At 37.2% G+C, this 20,037-nt stretch overlaps 2 protein-coding genes across 3 annotated transcripts; both read right to left on the bottom strand.

The window, feature by feature from the left end:
• Positions 1-4,479: 4,479 nt before the first annotated feature.
• Positions 4,480-6,519, bottom strand: dnal4b (dynein, axonemal, light chain 4b). The gene is made up of 4 exons (XM_051094204.1): positions 6,375-6,519; positions 5,805-5,885; positions 5,232-5,315; positions 4,480-5,113 (listed from the first exon to the last, which is right to left on the bottom strand). The coding sequence occupies exons 2-4, from the start codon at positions 5,874-5,876 to the stop codon at positions 4,949-4,951; spliced, it is 321 nt and encodes a 106-aa protein (XP_050950161.1). The 5' UTR covers positions 5,877-5,885; positions 6,375-6,519; the 3' UTR covers positions 4,480-4,948.
• Positions 6,520-14,112: 7,593 nt separating this feature from the next.
• On the bottom strand, positions 14,113-19,369 carry nptxrb (neuronal pentraxin receptor b). Of its 2 annotated transcripts, none has more exons than XM_051095549.1 (5): positions 18,481-19,369; positions 16,727-16,973; positions 16,407-16,648; positions 15,957-16,136; positions 14,113-15,323 (listed from the first exon to the last, which is right to left on the bottom strand). In XM_051095549.1, exons 1-5 carry the CDS (start codon positions 19,171-19,173, stop codon positions 15,090-15,092), a joined length of 1,596 nt encoding a protein of 531 aa, XP_050951506.1. In that variant the 5' UTR covers positions 19,174-19,369; the 3' UTR covers positions 14,113-15,089. The 2 variants fall into 2 exon arrangements, with proteins under 2 accessions (XP_050951506.1, XP_050951507.1); XM_051095550.1 differs by having other exon boundaries at positions 14,114-15,323; positions 16,739-16,973; positions 18,481-19,368.
• Between the last annotated feature and the right edge of the window lie 668 nt (positions 19,370-20,037).

Raw genomic sequence — 20,037 nt, 5'->3', positions numbered from 1 at the left:
AGCAATGTTAATATTAAGTAATAAATAACTGAATTCATTTAAATAAAAAAATTGTGTTTTAACAACATATTAATATTTAAATATAAATAAAACATAATTTGAATAGTATTAATATTACATTTTGGATTGTTTTCATGATTTGGTTTTGAAAAAAAATTACATTTTTACATTTTTAACAAATTAAGATTTAAATAAAATATGAATATATAATTATTTTAATTTTCACTATTTTGGTTTTCTATTTTAATAAACAAAAAATGCTTAGTTCCTAAAAATGTATTCCCAATTAAATGTTATATGCTTTGACATAAAAATTATTCACCTGCCATAGAGAACTGTTGCAAGTCTGCCAGACAGTTCCAAATCAGGTGAGACAAGTGCAAAAAAACGTGTCTCATAATCTCACCCTGTACAACTGATGGGGGACCTCCTCACCATGGCAACCCGGAGACAGACCGGCACGAGCGTCTCTCGTGCAAACACGCGCCCACATTCACCACATATCGGCAGATGAATAACCCGGAGAACACCTCACAGCGCCTGCTGCTTTCGTGATCAAATCTGCACATTTGCTAATGTTGCATAATGGTACACAATCAGAGATCAGAAACATAACAGAAGGGGAAGTGTATGGCGTGACTCTATGCCAGTCATGATAGATAGATAGATAGATAAATAAGTTCACATCCTTGATAATTAGTTTAGTGCTCTGTATCAGCGTACAGTCGATTATGTCTAAGGTTGCTAAGTAACAGTTTTCAAATTAAGCTGATCAAAAGGGAGATGCCAAAGAGCAAACGATTGAAGTAAAGTTGTTTATAGTGTGGGAGGCTGTGCAAAGATTTTTCAAGAGTATTTGTTAAATGTTGCAGACCAAAATATTGACTGTGGTTTGATAATATACCCATGCAGAAAGATGGATTTGGATTTGTATCATCCAAAAATGAAAATTCTGTCATTAAAGGAAAAGTCCACTTCCAGAACAAAAATTGACAGATAATGTACTCACCCCCTTGTCATCCAAGATGTTCATGTCTTTCTTTCTTCAGTTGTAAAGAAATTAGAGATTTTTCTCCATATAATGGACTGATATGGTGCCCCGAGTCTGAACTTCCAAAAGTCAGTTTAAATGTGGCTTCAAACGATCCCAAATGCGGTTGTAAATGATCCCAGTCGAGGAAGAACAGTCTTATCTAGCAAAACGAATGGTTATTTTTATAAAAAATAATACAATTTATATACTTTTTAATGCTCGTCTTGTCTCGCTCTGCCTGAACTTTTTTTTTTCCAGTTAGGGTATGTTGAAAAACTCCTATCTCATGTTCTCCCTCAACTTCAAAATCATCCTACATCGCTGTTTTACCTTTTATTGTTAAGGGTGTTTGATCTTCTTTGCGTGTTCACGTTGCAAAGACTGGGTCTGTACTTCTGCAGTGATGTAGGATGATTTTGAAATGATTTTTGAAAGAAAATACTATTGGAGTTTTTCAACATACCCTAACTGTCTTCAACCAGAATACACAGAGTTCAGGCAGAGCAAGACAAGATGAGAGTTTGAGCTTAAAAAGTATTTAAATTGTATTTTTTTAATGAAAATAACAGATCGCTTCGCTAGATAACACCGCATTTAAACTGCATTTTGGAAGTTCAAAATCGTGGCACCATATCGGTCCATTATAAGGAGAAAAATCCTGAAATGTTTCCCTCAAAAAACATAATTTCTTTACGGCTGAAGAAAGAAAGACATGAACATGTTGGATGATAAGGGGGTGAGTATCTTATCTGTAAATTTTTGTTCTGTAAATCTTCTCCTTTAATTACGCACCCTCATGTCGTTCCAAACCAAGGCCTTCGTTCATCTTCAGAACACAAATTAAGATATTTTTGATGAAATCCGAGAGCTTTCTGACCCTGAATAGACAGCAACACAACTGACGCGTTCAAGGCCCAGAAAAGTAAGAATGCAGAAGAAAAAAAATGTAATAAAGTAATAAAAAAAAGTCTTACAAATGTTAGATTATCTTGAGTAATTTTTGCTTATTAGTATGGTTGAATTGGATCATCAGGTCGGAAGCAAAGACGATCGAATCGATAAATAAAATGGGATAAAATGCATAAAGGATATTCTGAGCTGAATTTCACTGTTTTTGAGGAATACTGAATCTGTTTTTTGTGAGTGAGATGAATTAATGCATGTTCACATTTATTTTAGAACTAACATCTTACTCCCGATTTCTCTCAACATGGGGACAGGAGAGCTTTTAATTAATAAATGGGGGCGGGGGGTAACTCAGATATTTTTCTGTGTCAATTAAAAAGTCAGGCGGAAAAATAACTGTGTCCATGCTTTTTAGAGCTAATTCTTCACTGCATGTCTTTAGTAAATCCTGGCGTACTATTTTAACACCAAAATGTGGTTTGCACTTGCACTAAATCTTTTTTATCATACTTTTTGTCATTTTCTGGATCTTGACAGCTGTGCCCATGAAATTTTATTAGATGGAAAAGCATGGCATGAACATTAGGCTAAACATCTTTTGAGTGTGTGTGTTTTGGTTTTGGAACAACATGATGGCATGTAGATGATGACGAAATTGTAATTTCTGGGTGAAAAAATATTTTTAAGCATAAGGTAAGAGGCCAGGCACAAAGGAAATCATCCTTTTGCTGCAAGTATGAATATTTAAATGTGAAAAGTTGTGCAAAGAAAGGTTAAAGTGTACCCATTGGTATGGAGGGCACAGTGACCTGACAGTAGGTCAGCGTGCGTCTGAGTAAACAGATGCTCTGAGCCAGATGTCTACACCCCCTTGTGCAATAATCCTTGTGCAATAAAACGTGCTTCAAAAACTCAAAGCATTTGAACCCATGCTCTTTAAAAACACATACTTTCTCAATACATATCCATTAGGGATATATAATAGGTATTTTTCTCTACTGACAGCTCATTTAAATATGATAGCGTTTTAGTGCCATGTTAAAAAATAAAACAAAAACCTAAGATTACGAGATTCAAGTCATAATATTTCAAGAATAAAGTCGAAATACTATGAGAAAAAGTTGAAATATTGTGAGATTAAAGTCAAAATATTTTGAGAATAAAGTTAAAATGTTTATTCTCATAATATTTTAACTTTATTCTCAAAATATTTAGACTTTATTCTCGAAACATTTCAACTATATTCTTGTAGTATTTTGACTTTATTCTCGTAATATTTCAACTTTATTCTCGAAACATTTCGACTATATTCTTGTAGTATTTCAACTTTATTCTCATAATATTTCAACTTTATTCTCGAAATATTTCGACTTTATTCTCAAAACATTTAGACTTTATTCTTGAAACATTTCAACTATATTCTTGTAGTATTTCAACTATATTCTCAAAATATTTAGACTTCATTCTCAAAACATTTAAACTTTATTCTCATAATATTTCAACTTTATTCTCAAAACATTTAGACTTTATTCTCGAAACATTTCAACTATATTCTTGTAGTATTTCAACTTTATTCTCGAAATATTTCGACTATTCTCAGAACATTTCGACTATATTCTTGTAGTATTTTGACTTTATTCTGATAATATTTAGACTTTATTCTCGTAGTATTTCAACATTATTCTCGAAATGATTCAACTTCATTCTCAAAATATTATGACTTTAATCTCATAATCTTAGTTTGTTTTTTTTTTTACGTGGCTCTAAAACAGCATTGTATTAAAAAGTAGGAATTTGTCATCAGAATTTAGCATTACATCACTTGCTCACCAATGGATCCTCTGCAGTGAATGGGTGTCGTCAGAATGAGAGTCCAAACAGCTGATAAAAACATACCATAGCCTACAGAAGTAATCCACACTACTCCAGTCCATTAATTAACATCTTGTTAAGTGAAAAGCAGCATATTTAAGAAACAAATACATCAAAACATTTTACATTTAAATCGCTGCTTCTGGCCAAAATATGAGTAATTTATAGTGCTGTCAAATCATTAATCGTGATTAATCACATCCAAAATAAAATGTTTTGTTCACAAAATGTGTGTATACTGTATACATTTTGAAAATATAAGTTAATATAGTAATACAAGTTGATTTAACTTATTAGTTGAAATGACTTGTAGTTTTAAGTTGCTTTAACTTAAAATTTTAAAGGCAGCTGCTTAACTTAAGATTTTAAGTTAACTTAACTTTTTACAGTGTTTCTTACAAATACTCAGCTTTTTACTTCACAAGCTGTTTAATTCATGGATTGGGAGTGGTGTGGATTACTTGTGGATTATTTTGAAGTTTTTATCAGCTGTTTAGACTCTCATTCTAATGGCACCCATTCACTGCAGAGCCACTGGTGAGCAAGTGATTTAATGCTAACTTCCTCCAAATTTGTTCATATGAAGAAACAAACTCATCTACATCTCGGAAGACCTGAGAATGAGCACATTTTCGCAACATTTCAAATTATGTATAGCAGGTACAAAAGAGATTTCTAAGTAGGTTTTATTACACAAGACAATAACATAAGTTATTAATAAAAACAATTACACATTACAATGTGCAAAATGTACAACTCCTATAAAATATCTGAGGTTTTAGAAACAGATCATATGTATTCACATATTAATTAAAAAATAGCACTTTGTCTTATAAAAATACTTTATCCTTCAGAAAAAAATGAAAGGGATGGAAATGATAAGCAACTGAGAATGGACAGATAAAAAGACAGAAAAGAGACAGATGGAGAAAGAGTGACAGAGATGGACAATAAAACCACAGATGGCCTGCCAGCTTTGAGAGAACAGCTAAAACAGAGATGAAAACATAAAATGCTACATTCAAAATAAACCGTATGAAATGATGCACCCTGTTCAGTACATACTCATGTGGCACATCCATTATAAAGTCAGAAAGCACATGAAAAAGTGTGTTTGTCAGTCATTTAGGGCTTGGGTTAGGAACACTTCCATACGCAAACTGCCAAACCTCCACCGAAGAACATGTAAAGCAGGTTCTTCACTTCGTGCGTAATTTCGAAACCGAAGCCCTCGCCAATCACCACATGCCAAGAGCTCCCAAACTTCTTATCCATTGACTCCTTTATCATTTTAGCAGCACTCTGTTGAAAAAGAAGCATCCCAAATGAACAAAAAAAAAAAAAAAATCACAAAGGAGATCTCATTGTATAACTTCTCAAATATCAGAAATGCTTCACTTAGATGGCAATGAGAACTAACCTCATTATTAGTGGCAAACTTCTCACACGCCGTAACGCAGAGCTCCATAGTCTCCACCCGCATCTCCTCAGACATATCTGTGTGCTGTGAAGGAAATATACGTTTCGGGTCAATTTGACCCGCATAGATTTTTAAGGGTTTTCTTGAAGTTTTGTGACTTTTAGACTCATTTTGAGTCGTAATACCTGTATTATCGGAATTTCTATTATGACTGAGATGCTTGTGAGTCATTTTGACCAATATATTTCATGGTTAAAGTTAAAAAAAGCTTAATTTTTTATGTATTTTATGTCAGTTATTTCTCAACTACCTTCTTTACGTATCTGACTGTTGCTTTTATCTCCAAAAAAAAAAATAAAGACTGTGTTGAAGACATACATTTTTATCAGTTCATGCATGTAACAAACCAATAATTTTTGGTGTTACCAATGCCATGATTGACCGAGTTCAGGAAAGCACTCAGAAAACGTGCTTTTCCACACATTTTTGTTTAAAACTGTATCAAAAAGTTTATAATATTCATAATGTGTTATCAGTGACGATTCACATCTATTGACACAAGTTTTTCTTTACCCGTATGAGAGGAAAGCTGTGTAGTCTCTTATAGTCTGCCTCGTCCTTCTTGCCATCGACTGTCTCTGCCATGATGATTAGCTGTAGGTGAGAAAAAAAGGACTGTGATATCAGAAATCAGATCTAATAAAATTAATCTTAAATGGACCTTAATTTTATAGCTTTTGAAACTGTGGTATCAGCAATACTGTGGTACTTCAAAACACTACAGTACAGCAATGTTACTTAAAAGAATACAATGATATTTAACGTTAACTTGTAAGGTTTAATGACATTACCATGGTTTCATGTCCAAACAACAATGCTAATACTACAGCACGTTTATTGAAATAAATGCAATGTAACGTAAACATATTTTAGAATGTTTCGTAATGCGTATGAAGCGATTATTAGCTTTGTTTTGAAAAGCGAATAGTGTCTTCTTGGGAAAACTGCTAGCTTGTTAGCTTGCTTAGCTCATTTGTATAACCAGGTCGGTCGTTTTTCTTTCTACTGACATTATATTATCTACCTAGGTGTTTAACGTTGCATATAAACTAGGTTGCGAAGTATAAAGAGACATTTACGTACCGTAATGAACGGAACTTTAAGTTTGATGTGCTTAAACCGACATCGCTAGAGAGACATGTCCACCATAGCAACCACTCCTGAGCGACAGCTGTGTGCGTAACCCCGCCCCTCGTAACGCGTCGCCTGTCGTGATTGGTCCGTGAGCGTGTCGTTCATTCGTTCGTCCAAGAACATGTCATGTACCGGTATGTATCTACTACGGAATTTCTATGGTCATTTAGCAAGATTTTTGAAGTTTTCTTCATTTATAAGTTTCTTCATAACCCGTAGTTAACCCAAAAATGAAAATTGAGGCTATCCAAGATGTAGATGAGTTGGTTTCTTCATCTGAACAGATTTGGAGAAATTTAGCATTACATCACTTGCTCACCGACGGATCCTTTGCAATGAATGGGTGCCGTCAGAGTCCAAACAGCTGATAAAAACATCACAACAATACACAAGCAATCCACATGACTCCAGTCCATCCACTAATGTCCTGTGAAGTGAAAAGCGGCATGTTTTTAAGAAACAAGTCCATCATTAAGACGTTTTGAACTTAAAAACTGTTACTTCCAGCTAAAGTAGAGTCATAATGGCTATTAATGTTGCTTTTTCCAGTAAAAAAGTCACCTCGTCTGAATCAGGAGAAAAATATACACAGATCAAGCACAGTTTACAAGCAAAAATAAAATAATCTTGGTGGATATGGTGGAAAATAAAGGTGAAGTCAAAAGTTTACATACACCATGCCTTGCATATAAACATACAAAGGGATCATACAAAATGCATGCTATTTTTTATTTAGTACTGATCTGAATAAAATATTTCACATTTCACGGGTGTTTACATATATACAGTATTGTGCAAAAGTCTTAGGCCACTAGTATTTTCACCAGCCAAAAATGGTTTATAGTAAGTTATTTCTATCTTTTGCTGTAATGTGTCAGTAGAAAACATCAGTTTACATTTCCAAACATTCTGTTTGCCATTAATTGTAATAATCTAGTGAGATTTTTGTTTGCACAGGCAGTCTGACACCAGCCAGTGCTCCACACAGAGATCTGATCTCACCATCATCCAGTCTGTCTCTGGAATGACATGAAGAAACAGAAAAACTGAGACAGACTAAATCCAGAAGAACTGTGGCAACATCTCCAAAATGTACAAGGAGTCTGACAACAGCCTGTGCTCCATACAAAAATCTCACTGGATTATTACAATTAATGGCAAAATGAATGTTTAGAAATGTAAACTGATATTTCCTCCTGACACACTACAGCAACAGACCGACTATAACTGACTTTAAACCATTTTTTAGCTGATGAAAATACTAGTGGCCTAAGACTTTTGCACAGTACTGTAATCCAAAGTTTTTTTGTTTAGTGATAGCTGTTCATGAGTCCATTGTTTGTCCTGAACAGTTAAACTGCCTGCTGTTCTACAGAGAAATCCGGAAATCCTTGGTTTTTCGGCACTTTGTGTGTATTTGAACCCTTTCCAACAATGACTGTATGCTTTTGAGATCCATTCTTTTTACATTGAGGACAACTGAGAGACTCATATGCACCTTTACAGAAGGTTCAGATGCTCACTGATGTTTCAGAAGAAAACTTTTTGAATTTGAGATTTCTGCACCTAGGGAATACCTGCATATTAACAGTGTAAACATGAACCATGCAACCATATAATATGGTTAAATGGTAATAAAGGATCACTCAGTCGCTTTGTGGCAAACTCAAATGCAGTTACTGGGTTTTTGACTAGCAAATGTGTGCAAATGCGCATTTTGTCCGTCATTAACATCATTTTTATCAACAGGTTACAAAGTTTGTTGTAGCTATATGGGCACTCAGTTTTTTTCTGTTGTAATACATTTGGCCAAAATCTCATTTTGAGGTGAAATGCTACTGTATGCACAGGTTATTTAAGTGTATGGGCTATAGACTAGATGGCAAATGCAATTTTTTTAATGTTATAACAGTGAATTTTTTTATGTCTATTTATAAATCCAACAGCATAATCTGAAAATACCTACAATGACAAATAAATGAATCTGTGATCCTCTGCAGCCATCTACTGTCATAGTGGTAATATCATGTAATTTTTATTTTTTAAGTGTTTGTTTTCCACCAGGCAGCAGAAATCTTCTGCTTAAGCATGGCACATTTTCCATGAATTATCTACCATATATATATAAATAAATATGCAGATCTTTATTAATGTGAACTTTACATGTCTTCATTTTGTGTAAATATATACAAAAATATGCATAATAAAAAAAACCTTTCCAAAAATTTGCACACAGCTTAACTAAAGTGTGCTGTGGTTCTTAATACTCACTCTTACATCACTGACCATTTTTTTAATTATTTTTTTAGACATCTTTATTATTAATACATATACAGGAATCTGGCAAAGTTTACATTGAAAGTACCAGCAAAAAGCAAGGTATAAATTATAAATATTGAAGTTATAAACTAAAATCATATAATTTAACTCAGTAAGATACAATGCAGTTCAAAAGTCTGAGAACACTTTTTCCAAAGTAATAAATAAATAAATAAACAATCAGTTTAACAAGTTAAATTGAAAAGTTAACATGAATTCTAGAATTTCTTCTTTAAGAAAGCTGATGATCATGCTGTTCCTCATTTCTTCTTGTCTGCAATCTGAAACAAAAACAGAAATCAGGTTAACTGTTCAAATACATTACACAAACAACATGTAACATTATATTTCAAGTAAGTGGGGAAAAGAAACATAAATTTAAGAACGCTTGTTGAAATATAAAAATACAGAGCTGAAGTTTGTCCTCTTGTGGCGTGTATATATGACACTTACAGCATGTATTAGAAGGTAGTGTAACAAATCTAATGTTAAAAATCTTCAGAATGTAATTAATACCTTAATCCAGTTGTGGAGACTGAGTTTCTCCAGTTGAATCCGCTGCTTTGTATCGATCTGCAGATAGCAGCGAATCACATCATTGCATTCTGTGCAGGAAGAAGAGAGAGACGTCTTCTTGCAAAGGAGAAAGTGAGACAATAATATGACAAAAATGATTGGGTACATAAATATTGTAAGCAGTGACAGATGAATAAAATGTGAGTGTGTTGGATTATGTTTAGGTTATCTTAGCAAACTCACCAATAACTGTTGTCTCATCCTGCAGCTGACTCAACTGAGGTGCCACAGTGTCCTCTGTTTGACAGGTTGCAGCTTCAAGGATGTCAACACTACTACAGTCAGACATGTCACAGCATGGAGATGGAGGGACGTCATCACTATAGCTGGACATGCCACAGACTGTAGTTTCGAGGAAGTCATCATTACTACTGTAAGACATTTTACAGGATGAAGATGGAGGGACGTCATCGCTACAGTAGGACACGGCACACAAAAAGGCTGGAGGGATGCCATCACTACAGTCGGACATAGCACAGACTGTAGCTTCTGGGATGTCATCACTACAGCTGGACTGGTCACAAACTGTACTTTGGGGGACGTCAACACCAGAGCTGGACATGTCGCTAGAGTCTGACATGTCACAGATTGTAGCTTCTGGGACGTCATCACTACAGCTGGACAGGTCACAGACTGTACTTTGGGGGATGTCAATGCCTGAGTCAGACATGTCACTAGAGTCGGACAAGTCACAGACTGTAGCTTCTGGGACGTCATCACTACACTTGGACAGGTCACAGACTGTACTTTGGGAGACATCAACGCCAGAGTCAGACATGTCGCTAGAGTCGGACGTACCACAGACTGGACTCTGGGGGACGTCAATGCCAGAGTCAGACATGTCGCTAGAGTCGGACATGTCACAGACTGTCTTCTGGGACCATTAAGAGCATGGAGGACATCGGCACTCCATTCAGACAAATCACCAACTAAGTCTTGAAACACTTCATTGCTCCAGTCTTCATCGACTTGAGAGCAACTGGTGATCGGTCCCTCTGGTGTTGCTCCCTAGCAACAAACCGCAAGTGTTTATTTTTTAATTCCATCTGAGCCGTTTATACTGTGACGTAACGAGCCAACTAACGTTCCAAAGTTGCTCATAGATACGCATTGCTGATTAGGCCATTTTGCGCTGTGGGCTTCTGCGTGGCCGCAAGATAACTAAATAAAATAAATACATATTTGTTTAGGAAATCATCATATCATGCTGTCTTTTGGCGAATCACAGCTTTGTTATTAATCAGTGCCGATTTAATTAATTTACAGCTAAGAATGGACTAATATTGGCATGTATTTTGTGGGGTAAATGATATATGTCGTAAGTTGTTGTGACTTACCACATATATCAATATATCAATATAAGCATGAATTAAAATGTGATTCTTTAATACATGTAGCTACATGTATGTCAGATATAAAACTAGTATTAGCAAAATCCATATTTACATCGCAATTACAACTGCATAAATAATGTTATGAAATTAATGTATGTTTTAAATTCATTATTCTGAATATAGAAAAAATTAAATGGAGGAAAACGAAATTATTCTGTTATTTTTAAAACTAAAACCGCCTGTAGCAGGAAACATATCATTATATAACACTGTAAATTTAACTTATTTTATCTTCTGGGAAACAAGTATCTTCTGTAGCTTCTGAATGGCAGTACTAAATGACCAAAATATGATGTTTAGGCAAAATAAGAAAAATGTACACATCTTCATTCTGTTCAAAAGTTTACACCCCTGGCTCTTAATGCATAATTTTTCCTTTTGGAGCATCAGTGAGCATTTGAAACTTCTGTAGTAGTTGCGTATGAGTCCCTCAGTTGTCTTTAGTGTGAAATGATGGATCTCAAAATCATACAGTCATTGCTGGAAAGAGTTCAAATACACAAAATGCTGAAAAAACAAAGAATCTGTGGGACCTGAAGGAATTTTCTGAAGAACAGCAGGCAGTTTAACTGTTCAGGACAAACAAGGGAAAAACTAAAACTTTTTATCACTAAAAAAAAACACACACACAGCTGTGGATTATTCGTGTAACAACACAGTATTAAGAATCAAGTGTATGTAAACTTTTGAACAGGGTCATTTTTATAAATTCAACTATTATTTTCTCTTGTGGATTATATGTAAAAGTCTTTTTTGTGAAATATCTTACTCAGGTCAGTACTAAATAAAAAATAACACATATTATACATATATATATATATATATATATATATACATATATATATATATATATCAAAATAAATTATTCACTTAAAATGAATATTCTGTTCTCATTTACTTGCTTTGATGTCATTCCAAACCTTTAGGCTGAATACTGACACAGCTTTTATCCACACATTGAGTTAATGATGAGAGAATTTTCATTTTTGGTATCTCTTTAAGCTTAGTATTTTATGAGCACAGACACCAGCTGCGTTTTATCCCCATGTAACCCCACTGTGGTCTGAGCAGGGTGAAGCCTGCTGTCTAGATGCTGCATTGGTCCCACTACAATCATCTGTGAATACTGACACAGCTTTTATCCACACATTGAGTTAATGATGAGAGAATTTTCATTTTTGGTATCTCTTTAAGCTCAGTATTTTATGAGCACAGACACCAGCTGCGTTTTATCCCCATGTAACCCCACTGTGGTCTGAGCAGGGTGAAGCCTGCTGTCTAGATGCTGCATTGGTCCCACTACAATCATCTGTGTTGTTTACTCTCTTGCTTTTTACTGACCTGTATTAAGCTCTAGATACATCTGTGCACAGCTGGTGAGTTTGCCCCAGATAACTGTCACACTGATCTGGGACCTGTCAGCAAGAAGCCACACTGCTGCTCTGAGAATAACCAAACAGTTGCTGGTAGCCATTGACTTTTTCAATACTATGGAAGTCAATGGCTACCAGCAACTGTTTGGGTACTAACACTCTTCAAAATATCTTCTTTTATGTTCCACAGAAGAAAGAAACTCATACAGGTTGAGGGTGATGTGACAGAATTTTCATTTTTGGATGAATGATCCCTCTGTAAGTTAACAGGATACACTTTACAACACTGCAATAAAGCTAAATAGTTTCTCATATATCCCAATTTAATATTCAGTGAGAGCATTAAGCTAGTCATTTGAAGGTTAGGATATACAGTACTTAATGCATTGGATGGTGCTGATTTTGAGATGCTTGATCATCTAAAAGCTTTCCATGAGTTTCCCAGACAGACCATGTTTTGATTTGTGGATTATAAGGGATTTTCCATTTCTAGATAGATTTACAAATAAAAGAAGGGGGAGGAGATAATCTAACCACTGATTTAAGCAGGAATATAAGTAAGAATAGTACCTTAGAAGGAGAAGAAAAGACAGGAGGCTTGCAACAGATGAAAGTCTGGAACATAATCACACTTACAGAGCATTACATCTGATAAAAGTGTTGCTTTATGAATATGTCTGACAAATGCTGTGAAGAATAAAGGCACCTGTTGTACACCATCCATATCATGATTTTATTTTTATGTGATTGTGTAAAGATTATATGATGGATACCGAGCTAAGAGGAACTATTACACACACACATATACAGAAAAGGATTTTGCTGGCCGGAGAGAAGCAGCAGAGGTCGGTGTGATGGAGGGGGTGATTAACACACATCTATAATTCAACAGCAGCAGCAGCAGCAGCATGAAGAGAGCAATGAGAGGATGAGAATGATAATAACGAGGATTTGCATGCATTTGAGTCATTCTTGACATTGAGAGTGTGCATATACAGTACAGTGTTATTTTATGTATATATCGTAAGTGCTTTGTTTCGGTTAAAGGAGCAGTGTATAGACAGATATATAGACAGACAGACCGACCGACTGACTGATCGATAGACCACAGAAAGATAGATAGATAGATAGATAGATAGATAGATAGATAGATAGATAGATAGATAGATGAATATACAGACCAATCAATCCATCGATAGACCATAGACAGATAGACAGATGAACAGACCATAGATAGACAGACAGACAGACCGATCTATCAGTCGATAGATAGGTAGACTGATAGATAGATAGATAGATAGATAGACAGACAGACAGGGACAGATAGGCAGATCATACATAGATAGATAGATAGACAGACAGACAGACCAAACGACCAACCTATTGATCGATCGATCAATAGATAGATAGATAGAAAGATAGACAGATAGAAGATAGATAGATAGACAGACAGACAGACAGATAGATAGATAGATAGATAGATAGATAGATAGATGGATAGATAGATAGATAGATGAACATACTGACCGATCAATCCATCGATAGACCATAGACAGATAGATCAGATAGATAGACAGACAGACAGACTGACCTATCAGTCGATAGATAGATAGATAGAGAGAGAGAGAGAGAGAGAAAGAGATAGACAGACAGACAGATGGACAGATAGACAGATCATAGATAGATAGATAGATAGATAGATAGATGATAGACAGATGGACAGATAGACAGATCATAGATAGATAGATAGATAGATAGACAGACAGACCAAACGACCAACCTATTGATCGATCAATCAATAGATAGATAGATAGACAGATAGATAGATAGATAGATAGATAGACAGACAGACAGATGGACAGATAGATAGATAGATAGATAGATAGATAGATAGATAGATAGATAGATAGATAGATAGACAGACAGACTGACCAACCGATCGATAGACCACAGATAGATAGATAGATAGATAGATAGATAGATAGATAGATAGATAGATAGATAGATGAACAGACAGACTGTCAATAGATAGACAAATAGATAAACAATGCACTCATATTTCAGTTTCTTCACAGTTTTAATATTTTCATCCACATTTGTCACAATATCATTGTAGATCCTTGGTGGTGCAAATATGAAGAAGCACTATACTGACATCACAGCTGATCATCAACCAATAGCAAGAGTCAAATAAACAGACAGGCACTTCCCCATAAGCTTTTCTCTGTGAGGGGGCAAAGATGGCTAGATGCAGTGCAATGATAACACGACAAGATGCTAAACACTGTTTTACATTCATATTTTCATAGTGTGTGGTCTGCACATTAGATCTTCAAAATTTTGTTTAACGTTTAAGATGTTAAGCTTTAAATGACACATTTTTGATGTTTTGGATTCTCGCTGAATCTGTGTGAGAGAGTACACTCTAGGGTAAGGACCCATTTGACCAGATGCCAAAAGACAAAAATTTAAGACATGTTATGATAAAGATAAGACATTGTACACCTTTAAGTGCTGCTGGACTGAAATAATAGTGTATTACAAGAAAAATGACCCTATGGGGTCGGTAAAAAAAACAAGAAAGGAAAAAGCTGCTCTGGGAAAGAAACGAAAGCTCCACTTTACACAAATAATGAAACAAGAGCAAGACAAGTGCTGTGAGAATGAGCCACATCCATCGTATTAGAAAAAACATTCTCTATATCTGAAGGGACCATTGTGCGGTAATGCTTTGAGAAGAAGGGCGTGAAATAACACAAGCAACACGAGACGCAAACAGGCCTTTAAAAGCCTTCGGCAGCAGCTCTATCCGAAGTAACACAACCACACACACAGACAAATCCCTTCCCTGCAGAAACAAACACTCAGTGAGAGTGTAGCTCTACGGTAAATATATTCTATACACAGAACGGGACCATGGCACAGTTGTCATACCTTTCAGGCCATTTTTGTCTCATTTACCCTCGCCTTAAAAAAAGAAAGGGATCAACCCATGGCCCTGCTCACTGCCGGGGATGGGAGCTCTGAAGGCAGGGGTCCACGGGGTCCTTGACGGCCCCACCAAACACGTCCACATCTCGGTCAGTCCAGGGCACTATATTCCCCAAGCGGGGTGATTCTGCACATGCTGCCAGAGCAGCAACCTCTGTTGGTGACAACACCCGGTCCCACAGGTTAAACAAGGAAAGCTCCCCAACAAGAGCCTGGGATGCATCAAACCGCCCACCGAGGGTGTCCTGCAGTGAAGCCAAGGAGAACCGAAGGGTTACACATGGATAAACATACGATTGGATCAGAAATAATGTCCAAAAATGTTAATGATACACGGGGTAATGTTGCCGTGCAGTTTTGCCAAGTGATGTTGCTTAGGCACATTCCCATTGAAAATGGGCAACAAATATTCTGTCTGATCGGTTGTGGGTACTGTCTCACCTGATTGGCCATTGATGGCAACACTGCTCAAACGTTGCCCCGTGTATCATCACCTTACAAGTCCAACATCTTGTCACTGGGATAGGACCCTCAAAGGTATACCTTTGTACCTTACAAGGATCTGGAGATCTGGAGAGGATCCCTGAAGGATCCAAACACTCTTAGGAACGAATGTGCAAAAATTGTAAATTTATTTGCTTGTCACTGGTGAACTAACCCCAAAAGGACAACCTTGTACCTTATCTACTCCTAAAAGGTGCCTGTTTTTACATTCACTACAACTATGAACCATTTAGGGGTAAATAAAGTACATAGATGTACCGTTGAGGGTACTGCCCCAATGAAAAAGGCACACACTAAAGGTATATTTTTTTGCAACCAGAGTGAAAACTTTGAGGGTTTACTCAGACTCTTTCAGGATACACTTTCTTACTTACCTGTTCCTGGCCCAACACCAAGACACCTCCGGATTTGATTGGGTGCCATGCGGACAACCCTTCACCCCGTCCTCTCATCTTTCCACTCTGATATGCTTTCCAAACTCCATCCCGTAGGGTCCAACTCACACATATGTGCTGCCAGATCCCCTGGGGCAAAGACAGAGGCAGCTGTGCCACCTGTAAATTAAGGGAAAGACTGATTTCACCAGTTATATTGCGCAAGGTTGCTGCGGAAGGAAGGTGTAGTGCAGAGTTCTTCAAATCTGGGCCTGGAGGACCAGTGCCCTGCAGAGTTTAGCTTAAACCTTGATCAAACTCACCTCCCTATCATTTCTAAAGACCTTGGTTAGCTTGCTCAGGTGTCTTTGATTAGGGTTGGAGCTAAACTATGCAGAGCAGTGGCCCTCCAGGTCTGGATTTGAGGAAATCAGGTGTAGTGGATATTACCTTATCATTGATGAGAAGTTCTGCTGGATTATGAATGCCCTGGAGCAGGACAAGTTCATTGGGTTGTTCTGGTACAGCGTAGGAAAATGGCGTCCCGATTCCACTCTCGGCAGGCTTGAGCCACAGACACGCCGTGAAGGCGTACATCTCTGGAATATTCCGCCTGACAAGCCCATACATGTAGTTAGTCCGCACTGGGAAGGAAAGTTTATACCCTTGTGGGTAACTGTACTCTGTAAGACCTGGGAAGGAAAGATCGAAAGTGTGAGTTGAAAATAAAGAGACCCTTTTAATCCCCCTTCTCTTGAGTTTGAGCAAACCTTTGTCCTTACTCTGCTCCAGCTCTGCAATACGCTCCTGCAGGGTGTTGATTCCCTGGTCAATGTGTTGGTGGTGGCTCTGGGTCTCTTTCCGAAGGTTCTTCCTCTCTTTCTCCAGCAGCCTAATCTTCTTTTCCAGCTCTCCCTCTAGATCCTCCACAGGCCTGCCAGGCTCGCCCACCACTACACTCCCCAGCGTGCTCACAGTATGCTCAGTGTGGTTCATTGCTGCCGGGCCTATCTCCAACTGCGAGAGAATTATGCAAGAAGTCATTATTGCGAAACCTAATACATCCTGTTCAACGTGTATCTCACTATTTTAGATTCATTTGAATTACGAGAACTCAACAGAATGATTTGCTTTGAAACAGACAAACTTTTCAAATTAATTTTCATTTAAGGAGAGCTAGAATGGATGTCAATATTTTGAGTGAACAATAACTTGCATTTCGTTATGTTTCTCAAACACCTATTATATGGTCTTAGAAGATTCAAAATTTAGTGTATAGGTTATAAAAACTACCTTTTAAAATCTTTTATGGTGCTTTTACATGCTTTCTGAAGCCTGAAAGCTCCCTGTAATTGCATAGAAAACAGTGACCACTACGTTCTTCAAAAAAAATCATATGGGTTTGGAAGGACATGAGTTTTCCAACTCTATCTCACTACCAATTTGTATAAATTTTACAAAATGGCTAATGCGACCTCACTCGTACGATTTGTCTAGACCCCAGTGACCGGTACCCAGCAAGCTCACAACATCATAAGACGTCGATATTTAGTTAATTTTCGGTTGTGACATTGGGTGACCAAAACTTAACGTTAAGTCAATATCAAATTGGCGTCAAATACTGACATCAACCCGATTTTCATTCTCAACCAAAATGCAATGTATCTCTGACGTCATGTCCAAAGTCAACCTGACATCATATTGATGTTCTGTGGCTGCTGGGTAGGTTTAGGGCCGGGGTTAGGGTTAGGTCATTCCTACGAATTTATACGAATTGGGGAATTTGTAAAATATGCACGATTTAGCAAAAATCTTACAAATTCATCCGAATTAGCCACCTCGTAAAACGTACGAATTGCCATGAGATCGGGTTGGACTTTTCACAATAGCAGCTTTACAGAACATGCATGTTTTAGTTCACGCAATATTTCAATTATAATTTTATCCTAATGAACAGGAAACCTAACATTAAATCAAAACATTTCCTTTAAACAATGACAATTTTTTCAATGACAATTCCTTTAAACTATTATAGTATTTATTGATGTTTTGAACTAGTTCTAGTAATTTCTGCTTTATTTTAATTAACAAAAACATTATATATATATATATATATATATTTATTTATTTATTTTTTTTTCAGCAGTAACAACTCTGATCCATAAATCTACATCATATACAATCATCTACAATTCAGGTGTGACTGCTGACAGTGTTCCAGCTAGCTAAGAACCTGTACTATTCTCTCCTCCCTCATGATTTATTTATGTCTTTCTACCCAGGAGATGAACAAGATGGAGGGGAAAGCAACCACTCACCAGGTGAGAAGGACACTCAGAGATACATAAAAATATGAACAGCCACAATGAATTATCCCAAATATCCCCAAGATCTTAAACATTTGCAGGCATCTTTGCCTACTAGTTCATTTACAAAACAGTTTCCCCTAAATACCCCCGTGGCACCAACTTCCAAAAAGCGTTCAGACTTTTTATTTAAAGTGTTTATAGTTTCTCAAACCAACCTCCAACTTCTCTATACGATCTTTGAGTTGAAGAATCGCTCTCTCTAGTTCCTCCACAGCCCGCGCCGTCTGCAGCTGTACTGCAACCGAGCTGCTCACATCATCCCCGGCCATGTGGCGACGGTTGCCCGCCCATACCCCCATACTCCGCTCGTGGAGACTCCTCTCCTCCAGTCCGTTCTCACACTCCGACAGCTTCCCGGTGAGCTCCATGATGGTCCTCTGGTCCATGAGGATCTGGTCGTTTTGTTGCATGACGATCTGCCGGAGCTCCTCAGCGGTGGTGCGGAGGCTCCAGTCCTCCTCATCGGCGAACGGGTCGTCGGCTTGTTCTCTCAAACCTCTGGATTTGCAGTCAGTAATGGGAACAGGGGTACAAATGAGTCGATTGAGAGTGAACTGTTTCGGACTTGGCCCAGTCACGTCCCCGGTGCTCAGCTCATTGAGCGACGGTATCTCCAGGCCGATGTCCAATCCGCCGCCTTCGTAAGATTCAGCACCATGGAGAGCTCCGAGCGGCCCGGCGTGCGCTACGGATCCAGCCAGCGGCTCCATGAGCGAGAGTGAGCGGTTGTCGGAGAGCGCCTGGGGCGCGGCGGCCGAGGATCGTGAATACACGCTGGCGATGATGCAGATGACCGCGCCGAGAAATGCCAGAAGGCCGGCGGAGACCAAAACCACGACGAACTTCATCGCGCCGACTGAGATTTACAATGAAAGCGCTTAATGTAGTTTTAAGGATGTCTAATATTAACAAAGGACCGGTTTTCACTATAAGAAGCAGGTCTGCATGAAATGAAGGTCGATCGCATCGGCTGTTTTTTCCTCCGCTCGCAGCAGATGATGCTGCGCCTCCTCCTTTTCTGTTGCTAAGTGCCCCTCTGGCCGGTTACTATGGCTACCGCGCGCAATAGAGGGCGGTGAGAGACTGTGATAAAAATGCGTGATGTGTCACATTGATGTAAACACCTTTTGGTCTCTTCATCATTTATGAATACTCTGAACAGACTGCGTTATTAAAGAGAAAAATACATATTAGAACACAATGAGTAAATAAAATTGTTACAAGGTTTGGTTTTTCCATCCGATGATGCAAAATGCAAACGAATTTCATAATAAATGTGTCACTGATATGACAAAGATATTTGATTTCAGTGTGAATGCATCTATTTATGCATCACTTATTTGTCCTCACACTCAGTGTGTTAAATCATAACCTTTTCAGATATGGAAATGACAGTTTTGACCTTTAAGCTCGTTTAAATAAATTATCAGCCTTTTAAACATCATCTCATATGTTGTAATGATAATATTTTGAATAAAATAAGTAATTTTAAATGCATGTGTTATGCTTATTTGATCAAAAATAAGTAAATACATTTAAAAAAAAAAAAAAGTAATACTGTGATTATTAAAATTTAGAATAATTCTTTTTGATTTGAATGTTTTACAATGTAATTTATTCCTGTGATGCAAAGCTGAATTTTCAGCATCATTACTCGTCTTCAGTCTTTAATTTATTTATTTTTTTTCTCGTGTTATAACACTGAAAAATAT

This window comes from Labeo rohita, chromosome 22, assembly GCF_022985175.1.
Source record: "Labeo rohita strain BAU-BD-2019 chromosome 22, IGBB_LRoh.1.0, whole genome shotgun sequence".
In the NCBI taxonomy this organism is placed as follows: domain Eukaryota; kingdom Metazoa; phylum Chordata; class Actinopteri; order Cypriniformes; family Cyprinidae; genus Labeo; species Labeo rohita.
This window is presented reverse-complemented; position numbering and strand designations above follow the sequence as displayed.

Coding starts and splice junctions, on each gene's coding strand:
- dnal4b (XM_051094204.1), bottom strand. CDS start 5,876: ATGGCAGAGACAGTCGATGGCAAGAAGGACGAGGCAGACTATAAGAGA. Junction 5,316..5,804: donor ACAGCTTTCCTCTCATACGG/GTAAAGAAAAAC, acceptor TTTCCTTCACAG/CACACAGATATGTCTGAGGA. Junction 5,114..5,231: donor AGTTTGCCACTAATAATGAG/GTTAGTTCTCAT, acceptor CTTTTTCAACAG/AGTGCTGCTAAAATGATAAA.
- nptxrb (XM_051095549.1), bottom strand. CDS start 19,173: ATGAAGTTCGTCGTGGTTTTGGTCTCCGCCGGCCTTCTGGCATTTCTC. Junction 16,974..18,480: donor ATCGTATAGAGAAGTTGGAG/GTTGGTTTGAGA, acceptor ATTCTCTCGCAG/TTGGAGATAGGCCCGGCAGC. Junction 16,649..16,726: donor GGAGCAGAGTAAGGACAAAG/GTTTGCTCAAAC, acceptor TTTCCTTCCCAG/GTCTTACAGAGTACAGTTAC.